The 17,753-nt window shown below is 39.4% G+C and overlaps 1 protein-coding gene across 1 annotated transcript in view; it reads right to left on the bottom strand.

Annotated features, from left to right (window-relative positions):
• Positions 1 to 2,801: 2,801 nt before the first annotated feature.
• The window catches only part of ITGA4 (integrin subunit alpha 4), a 56,688-nt gene continuing 41,736 nt past the window's right edge, over positions 2,802 to 17,753 (bottom strand). The window contains 11 exon segments of the mRNA XM_065413155.1: positions 2,802 to 2,848; positions 2,851 to 2,893; positions 3,960 to 4,079; positions 4,398 to 4,496; positions 5,924 to 6,043; positions 6,925 to 7,050; positions 8,850 to 8,957; positions 10,514 to 10,604; positions 12,075 to 12,164; positions 12,524 to 12,603; positions 15,160 to 15,258. Of these exon segments, the coding sequence (XP_065269227.1) occupies positions 2,802 to 2,848; positions 2,851 to 2,893; positions 3,960 to 4,079; positions 4,398 to 4,496; positions 5,924 to 6,043; positions 6,925 to 7,050; positions 8,850 to 8,957; positions 10,514 to 10,604; positions 12,075 to 12,164; positions 12,524 to 12,603; positions 15,160 to 15,258 (1,023 nt within the window).

Below are 17,753 nucleotides of genomic sequence, written 5' to 3'. Positions count from 1 at the left end.
TTGGCCTGTAGTAATCGGCCACATAATCTGCAGTATAGTGGATTACAAAGTAAATCCAGTGGACCAAATTCTGCTCTCCATTACAATGGTGTAAAACAAAAGTCACTAGTTACTTGAATGGCGCTACTCCAGATTTGTGCCACTATAACTGAAAGTAATTTGATGCTATATAATTAATCCAGAAGCATTAAAGTACTATGCTTGAGTATTGAAAACTGAATTTCTTCTTTGATTCTTTAAAGATATTCCATCTTCATAAACCATTATAGATTTAACTGTATTTTATTACCTCTGCAAATTCTATCAACAAAATAATTAAACTTGCAAAAGATAGTGTGCACAGTTGTTTTTATTATAAAATTCAGTTGAATGATCATTTATTAATAAACATGCTGCCATCAGGAAATCTTACATTCACATTTTTCATTTACTTATTTAGATTAAACCTCAATGTTTGTTTATTAAATTAATTGAATTTTGCCTGAATATCTCAGAGAAATACCTGATCAATGTTTACATACTAATAGCAATGTGCAATTTCCAAGTAACACTTGTGTATTTAGTTACTCACTAAAGCAATTCCAAAAAAATCCTTTGTAATCTAATTCCTTGCATTGTTTGTATTAAAGCAATTTTAATGCTGCTTTCAGTATTTGAGGTACAGTTCTCACAACACACTATATTAGAATACCTGTTCAAATATGTTTTGATTAAAGTGCAATAATTCATTTGGCTCTATACTCTTTAAAAGTCCTTTTTAGAATATACATTTTGCAAATAGTTTAGTTTTTAAGGATGAAATATTTCACTCATAGTACATTTTGTTGTAAAAATAAGATCATCTTTCTGTATGTACACATTTGTTTGTTCTTAATATAATGCAGAATATTTTAGAACAGAAAGCCAATGCCTTGAGATGAGATCTGTTTTTCAGAAGTATGGAAGCACCCATGACACCAACTGAAGTAAATGAAAACTACAGGTGCTTGGCCCTCTGGAAAATCATGCTCTGTTACCTTTTGATTCTTTAGCCTAGGTCAAAAAGCCACTTTGGAAAAAATGTATATAACTCTATTAGCAAAATAATTTGTTGAAGGCAATCTTTGTTGCTATTAACTCTGGAGCTTTATTACCGAGTGATGTTGCATAATCAGTTTGTGTGATGTCCACATTTATTACATAAAAAAAAGATGCTGGAACTAAGTTTTCTACTAGCAGTCCAGAAAGACAGCAGAGAAAGGACAAAGACGAGCCATAGGAAATAGTATGTGTTGGCATTACTAGGGGAGAGTAAGTTTAAGATGAATTTAGCACTTGGATGAGATGGTGCATAGCCCAGAGAATGAAATCCTTTCCCCCTAAAACAGGTATCAGTGTACTTAAAGTAGGTGGCATTGCTAGTATCTTTCTAAGAATCTGAAGGGATCTCCTGTAGGAGCAATTCAGTCCTCCATATAAATTCAGTTTTTTCCTTTTTACTGCCACTCTTGAGTGCCAATTGCAATGGTGGCATTAAGCTGAAAACATATCCACTAAGAACTGAACTTAGTTTGGATATCTATTTCATTATACAGGTTTCAGAGGATAGCAACTTTTGGGCTGGGGTTGCACATCTAAGGATGGAATTAGCCCTATGGAGTTAAGGTTTTTTGTAAATGTTCATCAGAGCCTCTTCTGTCTGCTACTGGAAGTGTTCTTAAATACTATAAGGCTGAGCATTATTGAAACACTTACAAATAATAATTGTTCAGGATAACACATGAATGTCTTTCGCTCCAAAACCTCATGCTCTTGGTGTTTAAGGAGAAAGAGGGAGAAACAGAATTAACTGTATGCTCCTGCCCTTATCAGCTAGTACTATGTTAAGGATGGTTGATACTGATACCTTGAAGAGTCAAACATTTGAGGCTAACCCTCAATGTGATGCATCCTTGACAGGACATTGAGTTTTCAGTGCTGATCAGCACAAAAAATCTTACCATTAATTGATGTGCATGGAAAGATTTTATGCTGCCCCTTTTAGAGGCTCAGCACAGAACTCCCAGCCCAGGAAAGGGAAAGCTAATGTGGTTTTAAAGCCACCTTTGCATCCTCCCAGTCCTGGACTCCCCTGAAACTGGAGAAGCCCCTGGCATAATTTAGACAGCCCTGGAGGTCTGTCTAAATTACAGTAGCCTCCCAGGCTGTCCTATGGACTACAAGACTACCCAAGACCTCTATAGTGCTGTAGTTATGTGCTCTAGTCCAGAGCCTGCAGGAGTGTTCAGAAGGCCTTGTGGCTGTCTTCTACAATGCATACACTGGAGGCTTCCTCCCTTGGCCACTTCAGGCCTTTCACCCAGTGTAAAGGTGCCATAGTGGGATGAGGATCTCCTCTAAGTCTCTAGTTAAAAATGAAAGTTGAAAGCTAATTGAGTTATGAGTTACCCCATGGCCAACCACTGAGATCTCATTACCCAAAAATGGTTGATAATACTGTACTATCTTCCAAGAACTCTTCTTCGGGTAAGTAATTCTTCATTTTATCTGCTTAGTGTTCTTGTATGCATTTGAAGAGATGGATACTTCTGGTATTTCAGATATTACTATTAGTTTCTTTATTTGAAGATCCGATTGTCATTTGTATTTTAGTAAGATGATGCTACATTTAGGTGTAATCCTCCACAGAACAGCAAAATCAAATGTATATTCTAACACAAAGAGTAAACAGACTCATCATCAGTTTTCTCTCATCACTGTTCATCATGTAAGTCACACTGAGCCTGAAATTCATCATTTGAAAGAAGCCTTTAATTGTCATCTTAGTCCTCCTTATTGCTGTTTACGAAGTTCCAACTTCCTCTTTGGGCTGCTCTTGAGGGATAGGTTGATAACGTCTTTTAAAGAAGCCACTCTGAAAAACAATTTCAAAATCAATTGGTGTGTGTCAGCAAATTCTTAATAAGTCAGATTTAATAAAATCTTTTATACTGTTTAAAGTAAGTGTAAGATGACATGCTGGCATATGCGATTAAGTATCAGCTTGTTACTCTGTTTTGGGAGTAACAGTGATGTTACTATTAAAATGATTGTCATATTGATAATATGAACTAATTTTTTAAAATGTAGGCTTTTTCCCCCCAGTTGGTACATAATATATCAAAAGACAGCATTACTAAAAATTACTTTACATCTATGGGGCTAATTCTTTCCCTTCATTCACAATATGAGCAAATGGGCTGTGAACTGTGGAAGTCCAGAGATCAAAATCTTCCCACATAGGATATGGAATGATAATGGAATCCCAGCATTTGTTACACTTCTGTACTCTTCCATGGGAAGAATGAGTAGTGGAGTCACATTCAGAGATGTACAATCCCCACCTTCCCTTACTATGGCACAAAAGGAATGCGTGTGGCAAGCAAGGGGTACACAGAGTGAACAATCCCTTACCCCATCAGATCTTTTCTGGACCTTGTATGCCTACTACCAGGGGGGAGCAAGATTTGCCCCCTAGTATTCATATATAAGAACTTAGAATTTAAAATATTTAATTCTGGCAAGCAACAAGACCATCTTCACCTTTTCTGTTAGGAATATTGTAGACCATTCTGTTGTGTGTTCATCAGAATAGCAAAAACATGAAGCAGCAGCCTACAAAAATTTTTGTTTGACTTCTGGAAGGAAATTATGCAAATCTGGCCCATAAATATGGGGAAAAAACTTGGGGTACAGGAGTTGAAGATCTCAAAGAGGTAAGTTAATGCAATAAGTACTTTCCCTGAGATAGGGAAAACATGGGGTAAAAAGGACAAATGAAGAAAAAACTTTAAAAGACGTTTTTTGGAAAAAAGGAATTAATCATACCAGGATTTGTTATTCTTTAGTAAGAATAGATCACAATAAAGCACATTATTCCTGTTTTTAAAGGAGTCAATGAAAATAATAGAGAAATATTGATAAAGGAAAAAGAATCCTACCTTCCATAACAACAGCACTATAAGCAAAAACAATAAAATGCCAAGTACTGAACCTATCCCAATAATCAGCATGGTAACATGAGGTTTTGGCTTTTGGTTATGTAGTCCTTCCAGAAAGACCTATATGAAGTAGGGGAACATTAAAGTAAGAATACTAGTATGCTTAGAATAGACAATTTATTAAATTAAAATATAACAATGTAGTAATTATTGCATTCATTAAATATCTACATATGGTATATATTCCCATAAATGGTATCTTGTCTTTGCTTCAGATGATGACAAATAGATCTATTTGCCTAACTAACTGCAATTTAATTCAATTATGTACATATCTATTTGTGCATAATTCTATAACTTCAGGCGGTACTATTTTTCTTGAATATATTTTTTTTAGGGGGGAGGGCTAACCAACTTGTGTACGTAAAGAATTCTTACATGTGCAATTTGCCTTTCCTTGTGTAGTTCAATGACTTTTGGATTTTTTTCTGGTGATGCTGTAGCACTTATTTCAAACTTAAGTGATGATGCCTCATCCTGTTTTAAAAAAAAAAAAAAAAAAAAGCCAAGTTGCATAAATACAGTAACACTTTATAATATTATATCATCTTTTATCTGATGACCTCAAACAGTGAATTAAACCTTGATGTGTAGGTGCCCTAATCTACAAAACAACTCAGTGACAGAGCCAGGAACAGAACTGTACTCCAGTAACTCAAAAGGTCGGTGTATGTATAAATTTAGACAAGTTAACTTGGAACGATGCACTATTGCTAATCAAAGCTAAATATTTTAAAGGACTGAGCTACTGACAAAGCTGTAGATACATTTTCTGGGGGGCAAACAGAACAAACAGAGTTCAGTTTTCTATTTTAAAGGCTTTCTTCACATTTCCGTTTGTCCAAGAGCTGCCCCCTTCCTGGAACTTGCATCTAACACCCACCAAATTAATGAAACCGCTGTGCCATTATTAGAATGTTCCCTGCAACACCACTCCCCTGAAGGCTGTATTCCTAGTGGTGATCACTTCAACCAAGAGAGTTTCTGAGATCCAGGTATTAATGGCTGACCTGCTGTATAAGGTATTCCTTAATGATAAAGAGGATTTTTGTCCACACCCTAAGTTACTTTTTATCAAAGGCAGTATCTGATTTATAATTATGCAAATATGGCAATTTAGCTGTATTTTCTACAAGTCCCATTCATTATCAGGAATTGTCTAGGTGTTAAAATGGCTCTTAGTTATTATCTAAACAACACTAAACCATTCTGTAAATCACCTAAAGTGTTTATAGCACATAGAGAGACAAATTCAGATAGTAATTGTGTTTAGAATAATGAGACAACAATCATTCACCCTTTAACCAATTTACATATGTATGACCAGGAAATGTCATGCTTGAAGACACCAATGGTCCATTCACTCTGGTACCTTTCCTCTGCTTCAGTTTATGACAAAAAAAGCTTTGATGTGCTTAACTGCAGGTATATTCCGATAGCTGTTATCATATCCTGTTAGTGACTGTTGTAATTAAATTATCAATAGTGCACGAATATTAAACCAAATCTATCACCATTTTATAGTATTATAAGCTTGAAGTGAAAGGTATATCATGGAGCTTGCTTTTTGGTTATAATATGCCCACTTAGCCACAGCATCTGTCACTTTGAGAGGTTTGAATCGTGTTAGACTAGAGTACAGCAACCCTCTTACGTTTAAATACCTCTCTGTAGTGTTCTGAGGTATTTGAACTAAAACATGTATACTGATTATTATTATTATTATTATTAACTTGGATTTAACAATACTTGATTTATATATTAAATGAATATTGTGCAATTTATTTCTGTCAATTAGAAATATAGCGCAGTGTTCACAAGAGGGTGCTGCAAATCTATGTGATGTCATTAAAAAGCAAATAACCTTTTAAAATTATTTGGTTAAAGATTTAAATACAATTTACCATTTCTAAAACTGAAGGAGTAGCTTCCAGTTGCATTCGGACAATTGCTTCTTTTCCACTTTCCATGTTTCCAAATTTACACAGTATTCGTAAACACGAATGATCTTCTTTCATGCAGTACTTTGAAGGAAAAAAAGCAAAAATACAACACTTAACTTTCGCAGCATGGTTTATTTTTTCTTGTTAATATCAAGGCCTCTAGCATCTAGTCAAAAAGATGTGTGGGGTTTTTTTTTTGCGCTTGACGAGGTCAAGATGCAAGGCTACCTACAATAAATATCAATAACTGTTCCAGAAACTGGGCGACAGAAGAGCTACACACACGGCATCACAATCACCACAAAGACTGTCAGGTTTTCAAAACACCATGTGGCCACAATTGGGGGGAAGTGAGGAATTTTCCAGCGAGATAATTTCCTATATAAGAATCTAAATGAGAGTTGAGCAATTCTGAAAACATGTCTATAAGTAAATTGTTTGTTGCTACAGCAGGTTTTGTTTTACATTGATCCAGTTATTAAGAACCATAAGGGCACTTTCGAACTTGTACATCATTCATACTGTAGATTTTTGATTTTGCTTTAAGTATTTGCAAAGAGTTAGTATTCAAAAATGAACTAGTAGCACTAGCGTCATTCAGGACCAGTACAAATGGGCCCTATGCAAACTTCCTTACACAAGACGGCCACTACCTCTCAGTTCTGACCTGCAATAAGTCTGATATTCCAGCCTTCTCTTGAGCAATATGAGGTGATTCTGTAATTTGTATGAGTGGGATCTAAACTGAAAATATTTAATCCCTTTTTGCTTATGACCAAAAATGTTTGTATAATAAGGTACAGTCTTTTAAAAAGTATAATTTCCCACGGACTTCTAAAATCAATCCTGAAAAGTATGTGTAACGCATAATATGAAGTAACTTCATGCAGTTTATTTCAAGGGTTAAGTAAATTGGGACTGAACGAACCAAAAACAAACAAACAAACAAAAAAGACCCTTACCACTCGCCTCTTGGGAGGTTTTGAAAAGAAAATGACGAGATCCTTTAATATGTTCATGTGTCCATTTTTTTCTGGTAAAGTACAGTCTCTTGTATAATTATTATAAAAACATTCTCCATCAGCTGTCTGGAAATAACAGCACAATCATTCCTGGGTTTTAAAAATTTCCTGATACTGCTTTGAAGACATTTCTATACATGCAGAAACTCAAAGAAAATTTCTGTATTTGAAAATGATTTCTCTAGAGTATGAGAGAAATGCACCTTTGGCATAGTGGGTGCAATTCTAGCACAGTTTGCTTAACCAGAACTCCCTGCTTACCTCTTACATGCCCTAAGAATTGTACTGAAAGCTTCTGGAATGAGCCATACTCAGCCAGAGAGAGGTGTGATGGAAAAATAAATAGGGGAAATTATTAAGACACCCACCCATTCCCCTGTAATGTAATGGAATTACATTAAAGAACTGTTTTTAAAATGGGTGTTATTTGCTTGTTTGACTCCACTATGATAGACAAATAGGTCAATAAAACTGCAGGCTACGATGCATTCTAACAGATTCAAGAAAACAGCAAAAATCTGTAGAGCAGGGACTGTGTATTGTGGGTTCTGTACAGCAACAAACATGCTGTCTGGTATCAAATAATTAGCAGCATTTTGATGGTGAGTAGAATCTAAAACCAAAACTGAGATGGTTTATTGGACAGGATTATGGAATGTAGGAATTCACACTTCCCTCTTAAAAATATACTGCATTCTACTCTTTACAAGAAATCTTCGGTGCTGTAACACTGAATCCAAGAATGGGGAAAATAGACTGAAACACTCCTTAAAATTTAGAAACTGGCCCAATACTGAGCTCCAGGCAGGTGGAAACACTAACTTTAATGAGGCTCCAATTAGAGTCTAATGTACTAGCTAGTTTATTTCAGAGAAAGCATAGATTGAATTCTGATATGTACTAAACCTAAATGTAACAAGTATACCTCTACCCTGGTATAACACCACCCGATATAACACAAATTCGGATAGAGCGCGGTAAAGCAGTGCTCCGGGGGGGCGGGGCTGCGCACTCCAGTGGATCAAAGCAAGTTTGATATAACACGGTTTCACCTATAACGTGGTAAGATTTTTTGGCTCCCGAGGACAGCGTTATATGGAGATAGAGGTGTATTCACAATTTCACTGTAAGTGGGCACAGTATAAGTAAGGATCCCCAGGCTATTTGACTCTTTTTGTAGAATACCTCAGTATATTTTAATTCAGCATTTCTACTTCTCTGCTAATTCAGCATCGATACCCATGACAATTTCTGAAACGAGTGCATGTTTGGTTTATTAATTCATTTAGAATTGGTTGATGCACTAAAATAAGAGGAATTAAAATATTTAGGCAAAATTAATAAGTTTCACACTAATTGTTACAGTCAAGTTTCACATACAATGTAGCTGAATAAGAAAAATTTAGACATGCCTTTTCAAGCACTGTTGTACTCCATCTACTTTTGTACTTTCATGTACTACATACAGAGCAGTGTAGGGATGCATAGCTCCCGAATCGTCAGCTCACAGGTGCGGCACACTGTGTCTGTGGCTACGAGGCAGGAGTGGCCTTCACCCCAGCGTCTGTGATTAGGAAACTTACTGCCTGACTTGATCATCACCCTCGCAGCTGGCTTTCACGTGCACAAGATATGGGTTTGTTATCTTATGTTGTTGTACACTGTATGCTGCTTCTATGCGCAAGAATTTAACCAGTTAGAAGTGTTGTAAGCAGGGAAGTAGAAAGAATAAAAACCTCAGGGAAAAGTCCCTGGGGGTTTTTTTTTTGGCTTTCTGGCTACCACAGACCAGGCGTTCTGTTTCCTTTCTTCTCTCGTCGCCACAGAGCAGTATGTAAAATCATAATATAATAAAATAAACATACCTGGATATCCAGAATGTTAAACAGCTTTTCTTCTCTTGGTGCAAAAGAATTAGGAACCATTATCTCCAAAGCTATAGCAGGAGCCATGCTCGGTCCAGCACTGATAACCTTGGGAGAAAGCAGGCTACAGTAATTGAAACTTTCATTCACATACACTAATCAAGAAATGAATACACAGAATTCACACACTTGCAGCAGCAATGGCAGCAATGGAGGCTTCCCAATAAAACTGGACTGTGAACTAGAGGGAAGCACCTCAAGAGAGGATAGTGCAGTTCATTTTCTAGCCCTATTGAATCCTTGATCTCTCTCTGTTAACTCTGCTAATAAAGTGCCATTTGGGGTAGTGGTAGCTTTGCGGTATGACACTTGTCTGCTATGAGCTGAACTGAGGTCATATTTCACCACTTCAGGTGGGATATTCAACAGGATCTAAGGGAGCTAAGTGCCCAACTTTCATTGACTTTTAATCCACCAGTCTGTGATGGATATGAACTGGTAACCTAGAGAGACCCTATTACTAATCTCCAGAGCCAGCTAGTCCCCCCATGCTGTACACACAGTACGTGCTGTATACCAGCTCCTTGTGCAGCACTTGTGTTCAGTGAACAGATATGTAGTACAAATCACAAGTAGTTTTACAGCTGACTCCCCTGCTTTAGTAAATATGTACTGTCTAAGAAAACCCATTGAAAATTATAAGCCAGGGTGAAGGAGGATATTATCAAAGGCCCAACTGAGAGTTCGGTACCCAGCTCCCATTGACTTTGAATGGAAGTTGGGCACCTAGCTTCCCTTTCTGTCTTTTAAAATTCCCCCTGCCCCCAACATCCAGGTCTATTGTCAGTCTAAACCAGTGAAACTCACATGCATGTCTGGGTCAAATTCTGACCTCTGATGTGAAACAAATGAGCAGCAAAAGTTTCCTGACCTGCAGCACTCCATAAAGGTGACAGTCAAAGGTGCTTAACAGATGCTGGCTGTAGTTAGCAGGGGCCTGGAATGAATGGACTTGCCATAAAGAAGTGACAGGAATAGGGAACCAAAGACTATAGGAGGCTACGAAAGTGTTCAAAGGCAATTAAGTGAGATAGGTTCTTTTTAATATGGCTTGCACCCTTAAATGGAACTCCAACTTCAATTAGTGACTGATCCAGCTGCTATTGAAGTCAGTAGCAGTGTTTCTATTGACCTGTAAGGGGCATAGATTATGCTTTTCAAGCACACTTTACTAGATCTAAGGTGGCTTCATGGACAGAGAGAAACCAAGCCTAAAATTTGTAGGGGCACCCCATCTGGTGAGCTGAGCACACTCCCTACAGATGTTAATAGCTATTATTGTTGATGGAAATTTAGTGCTACAGGTATATTTTTCTCAAGCTTTTTGAAAGCACTCGCTGGAAGTATATATTGATTGGTACACCCACAAATATAAACTGGGACTTGGATTCCAAGAATCTACGGAGCTGCTTCTGTTAACAGCTACATGCAGAAGTTCTCACCAATCCCAGGATTTATGTATTTGTTTCTATATTAAGCACTTTACAAGAGCAACGCTTTCCCAGTAAGTTACAAGGTGAGGTGGAAGTGCCTTTTGTCTTATCTGTTGTTAAGAATTAACTTTTAGAAAAAGAGGAATGGTTTCTGTAAAGAATAGCTCTTACATGGAAAGTGAAGTTGATCTTCTCCTTCATGCAATTAATTGGTGAATTTTCCTCACTGGGTCCATAAACAAATGAAGCTGGTGATAGAGATCTACAGTAGTTAAAAAAATAATTACAAAATAGGACAAAATTAACACTATTTAGTATGCAATGTTAATATGAGCATTATCCTCTCTAGGCCAGACTGTCGTCTATGCAGGTCACTACAGAACTGGAAAGTCTGAATTAGCACCTAACTCAGCCCTGCAGTAGGGAAGGTCAAGGGTAAAGCCTGCTTTAATTTAGGCGGGACATCTCTGTGGATTGAGTGGGCACAATGTGGTAGTGATGAATCATCATCATCCTCCAGCCCTACCCACTGATTCCCAACTCAGAGAGGGGCTTTTATAAAGGAGGGGGGAAATTATGACAAAGGGGCTACTCATCTTTTACATCTGACTCATTTACCTCCCCATTACCAGTGGGATTTCAGTCCCCTCCACCTTCAGAGAAAGAGTCGTCACAAGTATGGTTCAGTGGTTAGGTTATGAGGAATTACGGGTTTATTCCCAACTTTGCCACTGATTCTGAGAGATCTACAAGTAACATCAACCTTGTGCGTCAGTTTCCCCAAAGACTTCTGAGATCTTCAAATGAAAAATGCTAGAGCTAAAATGTTAATATTCCTGTAGTGGCTGCAATGATGGATATGGTGGCAAGGGAAGTGGTGGGAGAGTGGAATGGAGATAGTGGAAGCAGTTGCTGCCCCTTCCCATCATCCGTTTGAAAGAAGTGTCCTGCTATATGAAGTAGAGTTCAAATATGCTGAGCCTGCCCCTCTGAAGCAGCCTCTCTATAAGCCCTTATACCAAGTGTCCTTTACATTTGCCATCACCTGATGACAGTGACAGTCAAAGGAAAGGATCCTTGAAAAGTATCCCTGGGCATTCCTGCTACATGACTGCAATCCAATGATTATGGTACAGTGGGGCTGGGCAAACCAAGGCCCCGTTTAGAGGGGTCTGTCTGCCCAGAACAAAGTAGATCTATTCATAGGCAAATTTATGACAGGCAGTAACACCAGCTGGGACAAGCTGAACAGCAAACAGTCAATATAGTTGAGTATAAAAGACAATGTGTTTGACTCAGGCAGTGGACAATTACACAGAAAAGCATAAGGCTGAGCAATTACCAAAATGGAATTTGATAGGCTAAAGGATTAAAATATAGTTTTTGTTCACCTTTGCAGAAAACAGGATTAAGTGACAGAAAAGCAGGAACAAATAATACTACTATGATGGAAAAAGGTGTTATAGAAGAGCAAAGAATCAGTCCTCGGATATTAAATCTCAGCCCTCTTGGGGTTTTCCCCCCATTTTAGAGGGACAAACTGAAGCACAAAGTCTGCAGCAGAACCTGGAATAAAATCTAGATCTTCCCACTCCCTGTACTGCAATTTTTCACTAGGCCATGCTTCCTCTCTGAAGATCATGGGAGTTCAGCTGAGGTATGTGTTCCTTAATAATGGATAAACAACAATCTTATGCACATGGATATGCAGAGCAACCATTAACTTACTTACCCGTGGACATTTAGCTCGATCTCATGTTTCAGAGGTATGACTAAAGCTATGGAGTTATCCAACAGCAGGTCGTTATCCTCTTCATTTTTACTGTAGAAGTAAGCGGGGGGAGGAGGGGGAAACTGTGTTAGAATGCATCATACACAGTGTGTTATCTCTAGAGATAACAAATTACATAAAACATACACCTTGCAGCTTATTTACATAACTTTTTTGTAACTATCCATGTGCCAGTAAGAAATCATTTTTATGACAATGTTAGCAGAAATCTCATTATTTAAATAGCAATTATCTACTTTTTTGTGGTTTCAGTTTCTCTATATTTTATGTAATAAATGAGCTTTCTTTTAGTTGTGCTTCATTAAGCCTTTGCTGTGCTCCCTATTCTGTTTTCCAAAGCTAGGGATATTTTTCATCAAACGCAGCAATTTTTATCAAGCAAGATTTACCAGGTAGCATTAACTGTGATGGTGAGGTCATCTTCTGCCCTGGTAAGTGAGCTTGCATCCAAGAGAAAACTAAAATCCATCTGTAGAACAAATGAAACACTGTTTGTGCTAAATGATTGGGTGTGTCTTAACAAATGTTTAAGATGAAATGTTACATCATTAAACTAATTTGAAATTTCCCTCCTCCTTAAACGTTTAACCTTTGTGAAAAATTCTAGAGTGCGCCGAATTATATTTTGCACAAGTTCAGCCCCCAGTTCATTAGGGCATAATGCTTTTGTTTGTAATCTCAATCAACCCAATCACTTTCCTACAAAACATTTGTAGGGAAGGTTAAGGTACAGAAAATGTATTGTGCTATAGACGAAGTTCCAGTTCTGGATTAAATGCATGATCACAGCATGCCCTAAATACATTTCCACCCAAAGGGGGAGAGGGGATTTGGTGCTCCCTTCATTTCCTCTAACATGCACTCCCCTATTGCAGTGGTTCTCAACCGGGGGTCTGTGGCCCCCTGGGGGTCTGCAAATAGGTCCCTGCTGCCTGGGGCTGAAGAACATGTAAAAGCCTGAGCAACTGAGCTCAGGCAACTGCCCTGCTTGCTGCCAGCCTTGGCTTTTATATGCAGAAAAACAGTTGACGCACAGGTGGGCCTTGGAAAGAAAAAGGTTGAGAACCCCTGCCCTATACGATCTGCTTCCAAAAGGATACTCTGGTCCTGCTTGGCCAATTGCAGCAGAACTTTCAGGCTGCAATTTTGAGAAGCACTCAGCATTAATCTAACTCTGCTCCCATTTAAGTTCCCAGTACAGCTCCCAGATGCTTCAATGGGAGCAGAGATAGGTTGGGATTTTCAAAAGAGCTCAGCATTGGCCTAAGGATGAGATTCTCTCCTTTGCTCTAGCCTCTGTATGGCAGGTAAAAGGGATTCTAAAATACCACAATCCAGCCAGGTCCCTGGTACAGGAACTGAGTAAGTCACCTCCAGACCCCTTGTAAGCCCTAGTGTAGGAGAGACTATGCTGGGAGCAAGGCAACAGAACACAGCACTGCAGAGATTCTAGGCCCATAGGCAGCTGGTGACAGACTGCCATAACGAAATTATACTGAGGGCCACTCCAGTTCTTGGAGCAGCCCAAAACCAAGACTATGCAAAAACGAATTATAGCCACCTTAGTCCCTGCGCATCCTGGGCTGCAGGCTCTGTGCAAGAAGCACAGCACAGCCTCAGTCTTTAAAAGTACCCCAGACTTAAATGAACAGTGCTTTAAATGAACTGACATGAATAAGGATTCTGGGACATATGAAATCCAACATTTGTGCTAACAAGAGAACATATGTTAAAGGAAACAGGAAACACCCTTTTGGAACCTTTAGGTTTGAAGATTCATATAGAAGTGACCTATTGGAGAGTCGTCATAGTGGCCCCCCATACTCCCTCATGTAGAATATGCCTAAAGCTGCCCCTGAGCAGAACAGACTTAATCTTGAAATGATTTGTACCTAAAAAACTATAAACTCTTCAGGGCAGGGACTGTGTTGTCTGTCTCAAATACCTAGCATGTTGCTGATGCTAAATAAAAAATAAGGTAGTGACCACCTTTTTTCACACAATGGCCCTTACAGGCCTATTTACAGAGAGGCTCTAACATCTGTGTGCAGACAAAGATGCCAATCCTTACAGCCAGAAACAATTCAACTAAATCCTAGTTAGCAGGCAAGGAACTAAACAGAAAGAAAACTATGTTGGTAGAAGCACAGATGTTTTAGTGAATCTAGTACAAGAGGCAGACTGACAAATAAACTTTGTCTCTAAGCTTTTAAACACAAATACCTCTCATACTCTTTGTAACTGAAAACTGAGATGTTATTGAATCTTTGGATTAAAAAAATCGTTTTCTGATTGTTAAAATCCTTTTAAACACATGGTAACTTCACATCAATATCCGTTAAAAGAACAAAACTAGAAAAGTAACATTTAAATGACTTCCTTGGTACAGTTCACCATAAAGTGAGCAAGATTACGGTACCTACGATATGCCTGCTCTTGATACATTGTAATAACTAATTTGATTTGAATGCATTGTTTCAGATAAATTGTAGAAGGCTAATTTCTTGATAATGGAATGAAGGGTTTTTATTATTATTACTTTAAAGAAAAACACTGGCATACCTACAAAGTGTCTACTTAGGTGCAATAAACTGCATTCTGTTGTGTATATCTTGTCCTTGGTGTCTCAGTGCGATATTTCAACTTTGACTTGTTAACAGAAACTCAGACCCTCCCATAAATGCAATAATGGGGATAGTGTCCTCAATGAAGTAAAGCAAAAGGAAATGGGATGTCATGAGACATCTGACAAAATGTTAACTCTTAATAAACTATTCCTAGAGCTGTGCCCATTCAAGTCTATGACTATGAGAAGCTCCGGTTCTCAATTATCATGATGGCGAATATGGTATAGAGAGGAAGAAGGTGAGCAATAATTTATTTGTTGAACATTTTCATTCTAGCTTTAGCAGATCTTATGTAGAGTGTGTAATATAAAGTTTCCCCTTCCAAGTCATACATTTTAAGCACTTACTCATAAAACAAGACATAGTTTTAAAGATTAATAATTTCAGGTTTATTTTACCTTTGACAGATGATCTACATATAAATACCCAACACTGCAGTCAAGTCTCACTGCATGAGCTTCCTTATCTGATATTTCACAATGTATCTGTTTTTCTTCCTAAAATTAAAGAATGAAAAACCAGTAACAGTTTTAAGTGATGAATCTAATGACCATTTATCAAAGTTATTTCAGAAATTTCAAGCTACATATATGCCATAAAATTTCACTTTTGAGTATGTACTGTTTCAGTGAACATCAGTGGGAATTTACAAAATATTTCTGCTGCTAATAGTTGACTAGTCCAATGAGTCCATATTGCTCAATTCCTTGCACCAATCAAATTATTTTGTTACTTCTTCATATTCTGTTGGTTAATGAGTTGACTTTGCAAGTATATTGTCAACCTATTTAAGTCTAAAATTACCCTCTCAAAGATAAGAAGTCCAGTATAAACATTTTAGAAGTAAATTCTTTAAACAAAATAATAAAAAGAATTTAGAGGGAAAGAATTTTTGTATCTCCTTCGCAAGATTACCATTCACCTCCAGCTTTCTTTAAAAAAATAATTAAAAAAAAGGCCTGATCCAACAAGGTGCTCTGTACCTCCTGAGAACAGCTCAGAGGATCAGCCCCAGGAGAACAGGATAGACAAATATCTCTCAGGGATGGTTTATGTACATTTAGGCTAGGTCTACACTAGGGGGGGATCGATTTAAGATATGCAAATTCAGCTACGCAAATAGCGTAGCTGAATTAGACGTATCCGATCCGACTTACCCCGCTGTGAGGACGGCGGCAAATCGACTGCTGCGGCTCCCCCGTCGACGGCGCTTACTCCTACCTGGGCTGGTGGAGTACGCGCGTTGATTCGGGGATCGATTGTCGCGTCCCAATGAGACGCGATAATTTGATCCCCGAGAGATCGATTTCTACTCGCCGATCCAGGCGGGTAGTGAAGACAAGCCCTTAGTCTTGCCTTGGTGTGGAGGGATGCACTAGATCAATGGTTTTCAACCCTTTTTCATTTGCAGACCCCTAAAAATTTTGACTGGTGGTGTGGACTCCTTTGGAAATCTTGGACATCATTGGCCGACCCCCAGGGGTCTGTGGACCACAGGTTGAAAACCACTGTTCTATGATAATGATAACCTTTCGCTGATATAGTCGGCGGACCCCAGGTTGAAAACCACTGGATTAGATTATCTCTTGAAGTCCCTTTCCAGCCCTATATTTCTATGATACTAGGAGTAGGGACTTACCAAATTCACGGTCCATTTTGGTCAATTTCATGGTCACAGAATTTTAACAATCATCAATTGCACAATTTCAGATATTTAAATCTAAAATTTTATGGTGTTATAACCAAGGGGGTCCCGACCCAAAAGAGGGTTGTGGGAGGATCGCAAAGCTATTGTAATGGGGTTACAGTATTGCCACCCTTACTTCTGCACTGCTGCTGCTGGGGGGCACTGCCTTCAGAACTGGGCAGCGGGCAGCACAGACATGAGGGTCACGTGGTATGGGGGGGGGTCATCATTTTTTGGGGAGGCAGGGCTGGCCTTATGAGTGGGTGACCGCCCAAGGCCATGTGGTCATGGGGGCGCTGTGGTCTGTCCCCCTCCCCGAACACACACAGCCAGACCAAGGCCCCTTCAACTCCCAAGTGCTGAGCCTAGAGCCAGAGAGGAGCAGGGGCAAGGGTTCCTGAAACCTTTGTAGAAGTGCCACCAGCGCTGGAATGGGAGGGGCCATGCCCCTCACTTTTTAATATGGGCATAGTTTTGGGGGCAGGAGCGGTGTTGCCCTCCAAACTGCAAGCCGCCGCCAGGGGCTCTGCGCCTTCCCAAGGCTTGCAGTTTGGGGGCGGGGGGTAATACCACCTCCTACCCCACAAACTTTGCTCATGTTAAAAAGTCCCCTGGCCCTCCTGGTTCTGGCGTTGCTGTCTGGGGGTACCCCGGGGGGGGGTGGGGTGTTCCAACTGTGCACCAGGGTCAAGGTGCTAGTCCTGGTGGGGCTGGGGAGGGACAGGACTTCCTCTTCTCCTGCAGGGGCCACTCCCGGGGCTGGGTCAAACCCACCTCTGGGACCCTCCTCCGGCTGCAAGAATCTCCGCGGCTGCTCACTGTACAGTGATCCCCCCCTCTCCCTCCACGGCTGGAGAGCAATGGGGGCAGGAAGTGGGGTGAGGGTGTGGAGCTTTCTGCAGTAGGGGGATGTTCCCAGAGGTGGGTCATGAGCCCAGCACATGGTAGGGGTCCCAACTAGGGCGCCCCCAGTCCTCTCCTGCCCCTCCCCAGTGGATTTCATGGAGGAGACCAGATTTTTCACTGCCATGAATTTAGTAGGGACTTATCTATGAGGGAGGTTAAATACTAGTATTTCCAAATACATTTAGAAGTCACTACTTTTGTTCATTTACTGCAAAACTTTACTATTAAATAAAAAATTTGGCCAATTTGATTAAACTGTGCCCACTCTGTGGATGGATTAACTAAAGCTTTAAGCAGAAAATCTTGAGTGTTGTCAGCTTTCCCTACTTAGAGGTTTTTTTGTCAACCCTACCCCATGGGTCTGAGCTCAGGTGGGTAACTCGAGCCTCCACTTGTGCC

This window comes from Emys orbicularis, chromosome 11 (genome assembly GCF_028017835.1).
Source record: "Emys orbicularis isolate rEmyOrb1 chromosome 11, rEmyOrb1.hap1, whole genome shotgun sequence".
NCBI lineage: Eukaryota > Metazoa > Chordata > Testudines > Emydidae > Emys > Emys orbicularis.
Note: the sequence above shows the minus strand (reverse complement) of the source record. Positions and strands in the feature narration are given on the sequence as shown.